This window comes from Salvelinus alpinus, chromosome 7 (genome assembly GCF_045679555.1).
Source record: "Salvelinus alpinus chromosome 7, SLU_Salpinus.1, whole genome shotgun sequence".
In the NCBI taxonomy this organism is placed as follows: domain Eukaryota; kingdom Metazoa; phylum Chordata; class Actinopteri; order Salmoniformes; family Salmonidae; genus Salvelinus; species Salvelinus alpinus.
In genome coordinates this window covers 40,809,557-40,823,076 of record NC_092092.1, presented here as the reverse complement: position 1 = coordinate 40,823,076, position 13,520 = coordinate 40,809,557, and the positions used below count along the sequence as shown (strand labels likewise).

At 43.7% G+C, this 13,520-nt stretch overlaps 1 protein-coding gene across 1 annotated transcript in view; it reads left to right on the top strand.

The window, feature by feature from the left end:
* Nucleotides 1-13,520, top strand: part of LOC139581022 (unconventional myosin-Id) — a 131,664-nt gene that overhangs the window by 86,873 nt on the left and 31,271 nt on the right. Inside the window, exons 17-21 of the mRNA XM_071410323.1 lie at nucleotides 1,702-1,925; nucleotides 2,422-2,560; nucleotides 2,859-2,963; nucleotides 3,323-3,436; nucleotides 13,247-13,401. Coding sequence (XP_071266424.1) covers nucleotides 1,702-1,925; nucleotides 2,422-2,560; nucleotides 2,859-2,963; nucleotides 3,323-3,436; nucleotides 13,247-13,401 — 737 coding nt within the window. The remainder of the gene's footprint in view (nucleotides 1-1,701; nucleotides 1,926-2,421; nucleotides 2,561-2,858; nucleotides 2,964-3,322; nucleotides 3,437-13,246; nucleotides 13,402-13,520) is intronic.

The window sequence follows — 13,520 nt, the reverse complement described above, 5'->3', positions numbered from 1 at the left end:
TTTTAGTGAGTTTGGTACACATCCGGTGGATAGAGAGACGTTTATTATGTTCAACATAGGAAGGCCAAGCACAGGAAGCAGCTCTTTCAGTAGTTTAGTTGGAATAGGGTCCAGTATGCAGCTTGAAGGATTAGACGCCATGATTATTTTCATCATTGTGTAAAGAGATATAGTACTAAAACACTTGAGTGTCTCCCTTGATCCTAGGTCCTGGCAGAGTTGTGCAGACTCAGGACAACTGAGCTTCTCCTCGTTCTTCTGTATATTATGAGTACAGCGACTGCAATTAGAAGGCATCATGTTAATGTTACTACTTAGCTTCGGCTGGTGGAGGTCCTGACAAACCGCGTCCGGAGTGAAAAAGAGGGGAAAAACTAAAAATATTAAAAAGTAAAAACTGTAAAGTTGTCAGGTAGCAAAGTAAGGTTAGCAACAAAACGCACAGCAGCACGCAAACAGATCAGAAGCTTCTGAAGCCATGACATCATTTTCTGAAATTTTCCAAGCTGTTTAAAAGGCACGGTCAATTTAGTGTATGTAAACTTCTGCCCACTGGAATTGTGATACAGTGAATTATAAGTGAAATAATCTGTCCGTAAACAATTGTTGGAAAAATGACTTGTGTCATGCACGAAGTAGATGTCCTAACCGACTTGCCAAAACTATAGTTTGTTAACAAGAAATTTGTGGAGTGGTTAAAAAACTAGTTTTAATGACTCCAACCTAAGTGTATGTAAACTTCCGATTTCAACAACCACATAATCAACCTCCCCAGGTGAAACACTTCCCCAATATTTAATATGCTAATGTCAGAGACCATTTTTCAAATCAACCACCGCCAAACATACATACATTAAGGAATAAAATATTCATGATCTGCAGAATCATAGCATATTAGAATTCATGTACTGTGTGACTGAGACTGATGCGCTACCATTGATATACAGTATATGAATTATATGACTGCAACACTATTGAGTTGTGCTTGAGTGTCAACATCAAACACAATTGAGACTGTCAGCACTGTTTCGGGGTCTGTGTTTGTTGTTTACAGTAAGTTAAATAGACTGGTACTGGTCTATGAATCAATATGAAGTAAAAAGGAGCATATGGCAGTGGTTTTGGTGAGAAAGGAGCAGAAGAGATGTCTCCCTGGGGTCCCACTACCATTTATTATTCATGTTTTATGGGGGGTGTTCCGGAGCGGTTGATGGGAGGGGGTAAGTGAAGTTTAGTTACGCCGGCTCAGGGCATTCTTTTCAATAAGAGTCCAACACACATGCTGTTCAGATTTACAGTAACATTTTATGATGTGAATCTTTGTTTTGCCTTTCTTGCTTCAGATCATAAAAACGTACATACAAGTTCTTTCAGGTTCAGGGCATTCTTTTCAATAAGACTCCGACGCACACGCCGTTCCGATTTACAGTTACTGACATGAATGTGTCATTGAATTGTGTGAATCTTTGGTGTGTCTTGCTCGAGTTTATGCGTCTAAACGTACTGTATCTCATTTGAAATGTGTCTGAGAAAATGTTGCTCTAATGTAGGCTGCCTTCATTTGTACGTTTTGTTATATTAACAGTGTGTTTCATACTCTAGACATACATCCTGTTAAACTAATAGTTGTTATTGGGAGGTACAGTATCCATAGAGGCTTACTCATTTCCACTGTGTTAACCTATCCATTCTCTTCACCAGGTATGGCGCGGTACCATAGCCAGGATGCGTTACCGGCGCATGCGAGCCGCCCTCATCATCCTGCGGGCCTACCAGCACTACAAGGTCAAGTCCTACATCAAGGACGTCAACCGCAAATTCAAGAACGTGCGCTCCATGAAGGACCATGGCAAGCACGTCAAGTGGCCAACGCCGCCCAAAGTCCTGCGGAAGTTTGAAGAGGCGCTGCGGAGCATCTACAACAGGTAAACAAAGTGTCGCGCGCACACAGACACACACACACACAAAGGGGTTGTAGTATGAGTAATCCCACCTTTGTTCGGATAAAACATCAACCCTTGAACACGATGCACTGTAAGCCCTTCCATCAGTATCATCAGTGTAGTACGAATTGTGTGGAGTGGGTACAGTTTTCTACTCCAACTGGTTTCCTTTGAAGGTTTTTACCTGTGTGTCTTCCAGCCTCAGGTCTGTGGTGGACATAGATATTTTTCCCCGTCAAAGCCTCATTCAATACTTTCATCCGGAGAAAGTGAAATTTCACACTTTGATGCTTTGAAAGTACAGTTTAAAGGCAGGATGTTTCATGTCAGAGAGAGTGCAGCCGCCCAAAATCCCTGTTATGCAGTATCATCACGTCAGAAATAGCCAATCATGTTGTCAAGGCCATAGATTCTACAGTGTCAGAGTCGATATCTTGGCTCCATTGCTATTCCTGTGGGTGTTTCCATGCTGCTCTAGGTGGTGGGCGTGGACTCTGATCAAAGACCTGACTCCAGAGGAGAAGCTGCAGATCAGGGCCAAGGTGGCCACCTTGGAGGCCCTCAAGGGCCAGAGACCTGACCTGGGGCTGCAAAGGACCTGGGAGGGCAACTACCTGGTGAGTTGGATTGGCTAAGGGGGGTTCTGACACTAGCTCTGAGCTCCTCAAAGGGAGAGGTTAGCGGTTGATGTGTGTGTTTCTGGTGTTGTTTTTCATTTGAATGTAGTTGTAAATGTGTGTGCGTTTTTTGTCGGTGGTGCAGTAGTGGGGGGGGGGGGGGGGCGTAAGTGTGCGACGTGTGTGTGTGCGTTGTTGAACTAAAATGGAATGGAAAGAGGTTTGTCTTTGTGGAGGAGTTGATCGTCATGGCAGTCTTTGTCTCTCTCTCTCTCTGTGTGTGTGTGTTTGTTTTCAGAAGCGAGACAGTCCTGACACAGCGTCCTCCTTCACCTTGGTGTCCTGTGAGTTGCAGCGTAAGGACAAGTTCATGAGAGTGCTCTTCTCCTGCAACGTGCGCAAGGTACAGTAGGGTTGGGGACTATTACCTAACCCAAACCCACACACAGGGGCAGACTGGGATAAGAAATCGTCCCTGACATTTTTAACACACCAGACAATTATTTTCCTTGAGGCCCCAGATAATTATAATTTTGCGGAGAAAAAAATACAATAAAATGTTAGACAGGCCCGCCCACTGGTCCAAAAATGGACCAGCCATCTGGCATTTGCCCGACATGCCAGATGGCCAGTCTGCCCCTGCACACACACACATTCTCACCCAACTGTCCCTGAGTTTAGCCAACTCCCAGTTGTGTGTGTGTTGGCTGTGTGTGTGGGGTCTCCTGTGGGGTGACTGATAAGGGTCTTTGTGTTTCCCAGATCAACCGTTTCCACAAGGCAGAGGACAGGGCCGTCCTCATCACAGACCGCCACCTGTACAAGATGGACCCCCTCAAGCAGTACAAGCCCATGAAGAGCATCCCCCTCTACAATGTAAGAGCACCTCCCCTGTGTGGTTAACATAGTGTTTTGTGTAGTTGAAATTAATGGAAATCTTACTAGCTGTGGCTCTAAACAGTCTAAAGGGTCTCTCAAAATCATTCTCAATTGATAATTGATTAATAGCATGGTGTGTGGAACAGGAAATGAAACACTATGTAGAGATAATGGAATAATTGCTCTTTTCACATCTCCGTAGACTGATTTAAAGGAGATGAAATTGAATTTTGTTTTGTTTGAAGTAATCGTAATTGTTATCAACTCTCGTCTTCGAGATGATCTTATCATACTACGTACGGAGACTGTTATTTGTCGCTAAGGCAACAAGGTTTAAATGTACAACTCTTCCCATCCTTTATCCACTGCATTAATGTTGTGTTAAAAAAAGCGTTCTCACTGATTTGGTGGACGATAAGGCACACAGATCCTATGATCCTTGTTTCCCGTGGTTAAGTCCTCTGGGTTCTTTTTAGATTTACAGCAGCGCGTCCCAGCAATTTTTTTATATATATATATATATTTATTTTTTCATGGCTTTTCATCACAACTCTTTTTATGTAACCTACAGTACACCGGAATTTGAACCTCTGTTCTCGTTTTCAAGTAAGAGTTAAAGTGCATCCCAAAGTATAATCTCTAGTATTGCAGTACAGGCAGATACTTCCAGCGGCTTATACCTTGAAAGTTGACCTTGTGGATAAAGAGCAGAAAGGGGGAAAGAAAGGGAGGAAGAAACAGCGAGTGAGATGGGGGGGGGAATGAAAGAGAGGCTGAGGAGTGAGAGAGGTAGTGGTAGTGAGGCAGAGGAGGGTAGAAAGGGAGAAAAAAGGAGAGAGCGAGAGGTGAGATATCTTTGGCCAGATATTCCCTCCCTGTTCTTTTGATAAGGAACCACAGTGTTCAAACTCTCAGGAAAGAATTATAGGACGAACACCCCGGTCTTATCGTTGCATCTGTAATGGAAATGAGAAATGGAAAAGCAGGGCTAGGAGAAGAATAGAGATGCCTGAAGGGCTATCGGCTATTGTTAACACACACAAACACACACACACAAGAGAGCCCGGAGAGGGAAGGCTGTGTGTTGGACACTCAGTCTAATGCAGAAGGTAACCAGACAGAATCATCAGTATTGTTAAATGGTACAGACTGGGAGATATAGACTGAGTGTACAAAACATTAGGAACTCTTTCCATGAAATAGACTGATCAGATGAAAGCTATGATCCTTTATTGAGCTCACTTGTTAAATTCACTCCAATCAGTGTAGATGAAGGGAGGAGACGGGTTAAATAAGTGTTTTTAAGCCTTGAGACAATTGAGACATGGATTGTGCGTGACATTCAGAGGGTAAATGGGCAAGAGAAAAAAATGTAAGTGCCTTTGAACGGGGTATGGGAGTAGGTGCCAGGCGCACCGGTTTGAGTTTGTCAAGAACTGCAACGTTGCTGGGTTTCCTGTGTGTCAAGAATGGTCCACCACCCAAAGGACATCCAGCCAAGTTGACACAACTGTGGGAAGCATTGGAGTCAACATGGGCCATCATCCCTGTGGAACGCTTTCGACACCTTGTAGAGTTAATGCCCCGGTGAATTGAGGCTGTTCCTTGAGGGAAAAAGGGGGTGCTAAGAAGGTGTTCCTAATGTTTTGTACACTCACTGTATAACAAGACGTACGCAGAGGGGTAGAGAATGACATAACACACAATACAGATAGTATAGAACATTGTGTATAGTTACACGTATGACATCATGTATTGTAACTAACACACACACAACACACAACATATTACATGTGTGCCATTGTCACGACGTGGCCCTTTGGGCTGTATATCGTGGCTCCCCCCTCTCTCACTCTCTCTCTCCCACCACAAGTTTTATGACTTTACGATAGGTCATCAATTCCTGGCAGAGACTCTCTCCCCTGGTCATGCAGAAAGAGAGGGGAAATATACCTATGGAACAAAGAGCTTCTCTTTGTAAAACAAAGATCCTAATCCCCAAAATTGGAGGGTTAAACAATATTTATATTTTTGAGAATGTGGGAATGGTCCGTGGGTATTTAAAGAACAGTCCTGTCGAAGTTGTTTTATTTTGTGACATCAGGAAGGACGATAGCACGGAATAACGGTAGCTTTGGAAGTGTACATTTCTCAGTTATTAGTTTTCAACCTGAATGTTGTGTAAAATATAGGATTAACTATGAAACTATTTGTGAGAAGATGTCATGTTGGCCTTCTAAATGAGATATTTGTTTAGTTATAAAGTTTTAACTAGTCAGTGGCCACACCCCCGTGAGCCCAGACATTACGTCGGCGTCATGGACCGCCCTTTTCTCGGAAGTGTATAAAACCCACGAAATTTACATGAGACCAGTCAGCGTGCAGCAGTGGCTACATGGCTGACAAATGGTTTAAAACTACAAGACCAGAAAACCAGACCGCGTGTAGTGTTGGCCACACGGCTGGAAATGGTTCAACTCTGACACTATCGATCACTACAGAATAAGAGCAAGGAAGGACATTGTGACTACTGGGGAAGTTAACCAGAGACTCTCTGAACTGAATTCCAACAGAGAAGACAACGACATACGGGTATAAATATATACATTGCAATTATTCTCGAATGAGCGGCCGTTCATGTGCAAAGGATTAGCATTTCAATGAATATAATTATCAGCTGTGTGTAGTGAATCCATTTCGTCTTTTCCCCTTTTTCTCAATCCCCAGCCTTTTCCTTTGTCTAACAAAGCCGTCATATCGGCTTCGTCCGCTAGGGACTTTTTCTTTGTATCATGTAGTAACCCAAATATCTACTGTTTGTTTGTAATGTAATTCTGTGTCATTATTTAGTTAGTTAGTAAATAAATAAGCCAATTTGTATATCGCTGATTCATGATTTAGGCCAGGGTTTGTGCAGATATCCAAACGTTTGCAACGTTCAGAAAATGAGAACTGGTGAGGTAATAATAATACATTAATGAGAATGACTAATCGATAAGATATGAAAATATCTGAAGAGTTATATTCGGGAAATTGACACTCTATAAACAAAATGTTTCCGTGGTGTGCCCCGACTTCATAGTTAATTAAAGTTACATGATTAGTTTAATTGCGTTATTAAAGGACACATAGAGAATTGATTTGCTAAAATAAGTCTTCATATTTAATGATAGTCACAGACACGACACCATCATATTGTAACTGCATCCCACCATACACACGCATGATGAAATACTCCATTATACTCCATTATAAATGTCATCATATCAAACGTTATTGGTCACATACACATGGTTCGCAGATGTTATTGCGAGTGTAGCTTGTGCTTCTAGTTCCGACAGTGCAGCAATATCTAACAAGGAATATCTAACAATTCGAAAACAAATACCTAACACACACAAATCTAAATAAAGGAATGGAATAAGAATATATGAATATAAATATATGGATGAGCAATGTCAGAGCGGCATAGGCTAAAATGCAATAGATAGTATAGAATACAGTATATACATATGAGATGAGTAATGCAAGATATGTATACATTATGGCTAAAGTGGCTAGTGTTCCATTTATTAAAGTGGCCAATGATTTCAAGTCTGTATGTAGGCAGCAGCCTCTGTGCTAGTGATGGCTGTTTAACAGTCTGATGGCCTTGAGATAGGGGAGAACTGAGAGAACTGGTCAAGGTGAGAGAGTCGATGAAGATGGAGACGTTTCGTTGCTAGGGGAGCCGGTGAGGCATGAGAAGGAGCCATTGATTACTGGAAGGTCGGATGGAGGGGAAAGGCAGTTAGCGCCTGTTGATTAGCGAGCCAGCAACGTTGCTGCCCTACTAAACCTTGGCTACCCTTGTGCTTATTTTCTACCCCTGCAGGAACCAAAGGCATTGATTCCATCCCAAATGGCACCCTATTCCCTATATAGTCCATAGGGCTCTGGTCAAAAGTAGTGCACTACGTAGGGAATAGGATGCCATTTGAGACGCTACCTCTATACCAGACACCATCCTTTGCTATCTACCTCTGCCGCTGTCATGCCAACTTCGCAATAGACGTAGTTGTCATAGCGATTGTGCGGGAGGGCAGATCAGCTGATGTCTGGTATTGTTCAGGTATGTTCCCAAATCGCCTGGCTGCTACATGTGTGCTGTCCACTTTCCAAATAAGCTTATTGGTCTTTCCTCTCAGTCACTCTATTTCACTATTTATTTTCCTGAATCCATCTTACTCTCTCTCTATTTCTCCAACCATGCATTCTTTCCCTCCTTGATTCCTTCTCTCCTAGATAGAATATGACTTATTTGTCATGGAGTACAGTAAAGTAGTGCAATGTATGGATCCTTTAATTTCGAGGTGCTAAATGGGAATGTAATGTGTTAGTAAAGATTGATTGCTGGCTGACTGGTGACCCCACTAGAGGCAAGTTGCCAAAGCTTGTCTCATGGACACATGGATGTACCCTTCACCTCCTCCCCCTTTCCTCTTGCTCTATCTTTGTTTTGCAGTCTATTTCGTTCTCTCTCGCTATCATCTATCTCTCTCGCTATCTCTCTCTCGCTATCTCTCTCTCTCGCTCTCTCCTCTCTCTCTGGGATTTTTCAATTTGCTAGTCAGAAAAAAGTCTGTCAAGCCCGCTACAGTGAACGATATACGTCTTTTGATAGGAGGACAGGTGCCTGTCAATCACAACGTGAGCGATGACCGGGAAACACTACTGGTAGGCAGAGGGGTAGAGAATGACATAACACACAATACAGACAGTATGGAACTCTCCCCCCCCCCCTCTGCTGTGGTTGCAGTCAAATTTCTTTACACAGAGGGAGAGAGCTTGAATTCGCACGTCCCATATAATGTGGTAACAATCCACTAAGCCAATTTTTTTCTGGTACGTTCATTTATTTTCTTTCGTTTGCAGGTTTCGACATTAACGATGGCCTGCTGGCCCGCGGCCTGTGAAAACATGTGTCGGTCGGGCCAGTGGATGTTGTCAGTCTTGACCGACGGGTCCAGTAACTTTTCAGCACATTTTTGCATTCCAATTCTACATTTACCTGCTCTGTTGCGGTCTACCATTGAAAACCGTTGAAGACTACACTCGAGCAATATGATTGGCCATTCATTCAAAAACCACAACGCTCCCGCGAGGCACAACTTCTCGAGCGGTACATGAGTTGATGCCTTCACACAGCACACGCGAGCTGGAGCTATCCAGAGCAAAAAAAGTGCCCATCAATCTACTTGCTGAGCTTATTTATTTTATGGAAAGGGATGTCCAAAATTAACATATTAGCAATATTCTGACTACTGTTGATAGTCTGCAAAAAGAAAGCTATACAAATACACCTTGCTTTCGTATTGGCTAGTCTACTGTATCCATGTTATTAATGTCTCTTTTGGAACGTTTGTCTTAAAGGGGCAGCGTCCTATTTTCAAATATTCTCAAAATGACATACTTTAGAAGCAAAATTTAATGCAATTAATACAATGCAATTATTTCCATGACATAATTTTAAAGCAATTTTTGACTGGCCGTTCTAGATACACTGAAAAAAATATAGAAATACAAGATGTACAGTGAGCTGAAATAAAAGATCCCAGAAATGTTCCAGACACACAAAAGCTTATTTCTCTCAGATTTTGTGCACATATTTGTTTACATCCCTGTTAGTGAGCATTTGTCCTTTGCCAAGATAATCTATCCACCTGACAGGTGTGGCATATCAAGAAGCTGATTAAACAGCATGATCATTACACAGGTGCACCTTGTGCTGGGTACAATAAAAGGCCAATCTACGATGTGCAGTTTCGTTACACAACACAATACCACAGATGTCTCAAGGTTTGAGGGAGCCCACAATTGCCATGCTGACTGCAGAAATGTTCACCAGAGCTGTTGCCAGAGAATTGAATGTTAATTTCTCTACCATAAGCTGCCTCCAACACCGTTTTAGAGAATTTAGTAGTACATCCAAACGGCCTCACAACCGCAGACCATGTGTAACCACGCCAGCCCAGGACCTCCAAATCCGGCCTTATCACCCGCGGAATCGTCTGAGGCCAGCCACCCGGTCAGCTGATGAAACTGTGGGTTTGCACAAACAAATCATTTCTTCATTAACTGTCAGAAACCATCTCAGGGAATTCTCATCTTTGTGCTTGTGATCCTCACCAGGTTCTGGACCTGACTGCAGTTTGGTGTCGTGACCAGACTGCAGTTCGGTGTCGTAACCGACTTCAGTGGGCAAATGCTCACCTTCTATGGCCACTGGCATGCTGGATGAATCTCAGTTTCAACTGTACTGTGCAGATGGCAGACACAAGTATGGCGTCATGTGGGCGAGAGGTTTGCTGATGTCAACGTGTGCCCCATTGTGGCGGTGGGGTTATGCTATGGGCAGGCATAAGCTACGGACAACGAACACAATTGCATTTTATTGATGGCAATTTGAATGCACAGAGATACCGTAACCAGATCCTGAGGCCCATTGTCATGCCATTCATCCGCCGCCATCACCTCGTGTTTCAGCATGATAATGCACGGCCCCATGTCGCAAGGATCTGTACACAATTCCAGGAAGCTGAAAATGTCCCAGTTCTTCCATGTCTTGCATACTCACCAGACATGTCACAGCTTCGCACAGCCATTGAAGAGGAGTGGGACAACATTCCACAGGCCACAATCAACAACCTGGTCAAATGTATGTGAAGGAGATGTGTCGTGCTGCATGAGGCAAATGGTGGTCGCACCAGATACTGACTGGTTTTCTGATCAACGCCCTTTTAATTTGTTTAAGGTATCTGTGACCGATAAATGCATCTAACTGTATTCCCAGTCATGAAATGCATAGGTTAGGATTCATTTCAAAGATATTGAAGTATGTGGACACCCGTTTAAATGAGTGGATTCAGCTATTTCAGCCACACCTGTTGCTGACAGGTGTATAAAATCGAGCACACAGCCATGCGATCTCCATAGACAAACATTGGCAGTAGAATGGTCCGTACTGAGGAGCTCAGTGACTTTCAATGTGACATTGTCATAGGATGACACCTTTCCAAGAAGTCAGTTCGTCAAATTTCTGCCCTACTAGAGCTGCCCCGGTCAACTGTAAGTGCAGTTATTGTGAAGTGGAATCGTCTAGGAGCAACAACAGCTCAGCCGCAAAGTGGTAGACCACACAAGCTCACAGAACGGGACTGCCAAGTGCTGAAGCGCGTAAACATTTTCTGTCCTCGGTTGCAACACTCACTATCGACTTCCAAACTGCCTCTGGAAGCAACGTCAGCACAATAACTGTTCGTCGGGAGGTTCATGAAATGGGTTTCCATGGCCGAGCAGCCGCACACAAGCCTAAGATCACCATGCGCAATGCCAAGCGTTGGCTGTAGTGGTGTAAAGCTCTCTACCATTGGACTCTGAAACAGTGGAAACGCATTCTCTGGAGTGAGGAATTTGAGTTTGGCGGAAGCCAGGAGAATGCCACATGCCCCAATGCGTAGTGCCAGCTGTAAAGTTTGGTGGAGGAGGAATAATGGTTTGGGGCTGTTTTTCATGGTTCGGGCTAGGCCCCTTAGTTCCAGTGAAGGGAAATCGTTACGCTAGAGCATACAATGACATTCTGGAAGATTCTGTGCTTTCAAATATGTGTTAACAGTTTGGGGAAGGCTCTTTCCTGTTTTAGCATGGCAATGCCCCTGTGCACAAAGCAAGGTCCATACAGAAATGATTAGTCGAGATCGGTGTGGAAGAACTTGACTGGCCTGCACAGAGCCCTGACCTCAACCCCATCAAACACCTTTGGGATGAATTGGAACGCCGACTGTGAGCCAGGCCTAATCGCCCAACATCAATGTCCGACCTCACTAATGCTCTTGTGGCTGAATGGAAGCAAGTCCTTGCAGCAATGTTCCATCATCTAGTGGAAAGCCTTCCCAGAAGAGTGGAGGATGTTATAGCAGCAAAAGGGGGGACCTATTCCATATTAATGCCCATGATTTTGGAATTAGATGTTCGACGAGCCCACATACTGTCCACATACTTTTGGCCAAGTAAATCTGTAGGTCTACAGATTTAATCAAAGTGTTGACAATGGAGTAGTCATCTGCTGTTTTCTTCAATCATACCAATATTACAGATAGCTGAGAAAATGTCTCTTAAAAGGAAGCTTGAAACCTTTGGAAGTCGACAGACTCATACAGGATTATTTTAAAAGTGCAGTCAAAATTAAGTTTTTCCTGTGTTTTACAGTATATCATATTTTACAACAGCTGATTAAACTAACACTGTAAAAGTGTGGAAAAAATGTGATCATTGTTATTTCCTGATAGTTGCTCATTCAAAATACAATCTAGCATTAGAATGTACCAGAGCCCACCAAAATAGAGCTTGTTCTGCAAAAATGCCTTAACCCGGAGCCTGGCTGACTACTTTTCCTATTTGGCCGACTACTCCAACTCCATGTGCTTGTGGAAAACACTGGGCTTCGTCTGTGTTTACGTAACGACAGACTCGTCTCCCTCAAGAATAGACCGAAGGTGTACCGAACAGGACACTCGCTGCAGCACCATCCGTATCGCTATGACAACTCGAACACCCATTAAAAAGAAACAAGGCTTGTTTCGGTCAATTAACCCTTTCATGTACTGTAAATGTAACCTGCTCCTCGTAAACTGCTCTCGTGGACACAAGCATGTGGTGTTGGGGTATACCTGTTGAAATCGTTTCTAACCACGGGGCTCATTTCGCATTCTGTTTTTTAGCTAATTGGTAAAGCAGCTAGCTGTTGTTCACACCTCGATGCGTGGTGGCGGTGTCACATTTCCTTCATCTGATGGAGATGGAATAATGATTATTTCCTTCCAGTATGGTGCCCCTGCAGTTCTGGGCTGAGGGGATAATGTGTCTGACTCCCCTGGCTGTTTCCATGGTCTACACTGTGCTCAATGGTCCCTGGACTCGCCGGGGGAAGGGGGTAGGAAAAAAGTGAAGGAATAGAAAAAGAGTAATTCCAAGCAGATGCACAACATAAACTCGACTTCTCATTATCTTCCTTAGAGATGTTATGTTCGGTTAAAAAGAAGAAGAAGAAAAAACATTATCAGGACCATTAACCCTTGAAGCAGACAAACATTACACACAGAACCTTGGGGTTTTACTTATCCCTTGCGGTCTGTGTGAAGGACTAGGGCTAGGGAATTGCCAGGGACCTCAAGATACGACATTATCACGATACTTAGGTGCCAATACGATATGTATTGCGATTCTATATGTATTGTAATTCAGTAGTGTGATTGTGTTGCGTGTTTATGTTAGAAACATCTTGCTCAGCATATGTCTGCTGCAGAGGGACAAGAGAGAGGAGGAGAAAATTAGTTTTGATCAGTCATGGAAATAAAAGTGCTGAAAACAAATTTCAAAAGATGGAGAACAAGCTATGAGTTTTGGTGCAGGTACACCAACTAGCGCAAAAATTGCGATGTTGTCAAAACAATACGATACAATATATCGTCAAAAATAATATCCCGATTATGTAAGTGTATCAAGTTTTCCCCCATCACTATATAGGACCGTGTCAGAATTCCCCTGCTCCCGTTCCTTAGCAAGTAAATGACGGGTGACGGATTGCAGTTTTGATTCAGTGTGAGAATCCCCTAGTCTTTCACTGTGTCCATTGAGCCGTGCTAACTCAAACTCCCGTGGTGTTTGTCTGTATGTGTGTGCACGTGCACGTGTGTATGCTTGTCTGTGTGTGTGCTTGCCCGTGTGCGTGTCTGCGCGTGTGTCCTCTCTCTCTCTCTCTCCTCCCAGGTGACGGGGGTGAGTGTGTCCCCAGGTAAGGATCAGCTGGTGGTGTTTCACACTAAGGACAGCAGGGACCTGGTGGTGTGTCTACAGGGCATGGTGCCTGCTGGGGACAGCCGCATCGGAGAGCTGGTGGGCACCCTTCTCAGCCACTTCAAAAGGTAACCAGGGTGTGTGTGTGTGTGTGGCCTGCATGTGTTTGTGTCTGCCTTTCTGTCTGTCTGTGTTAGACGGTCGGTCAGTGGGTAAGTCAGGTGGGTGAGTCGGGCAGGTCTTTCTC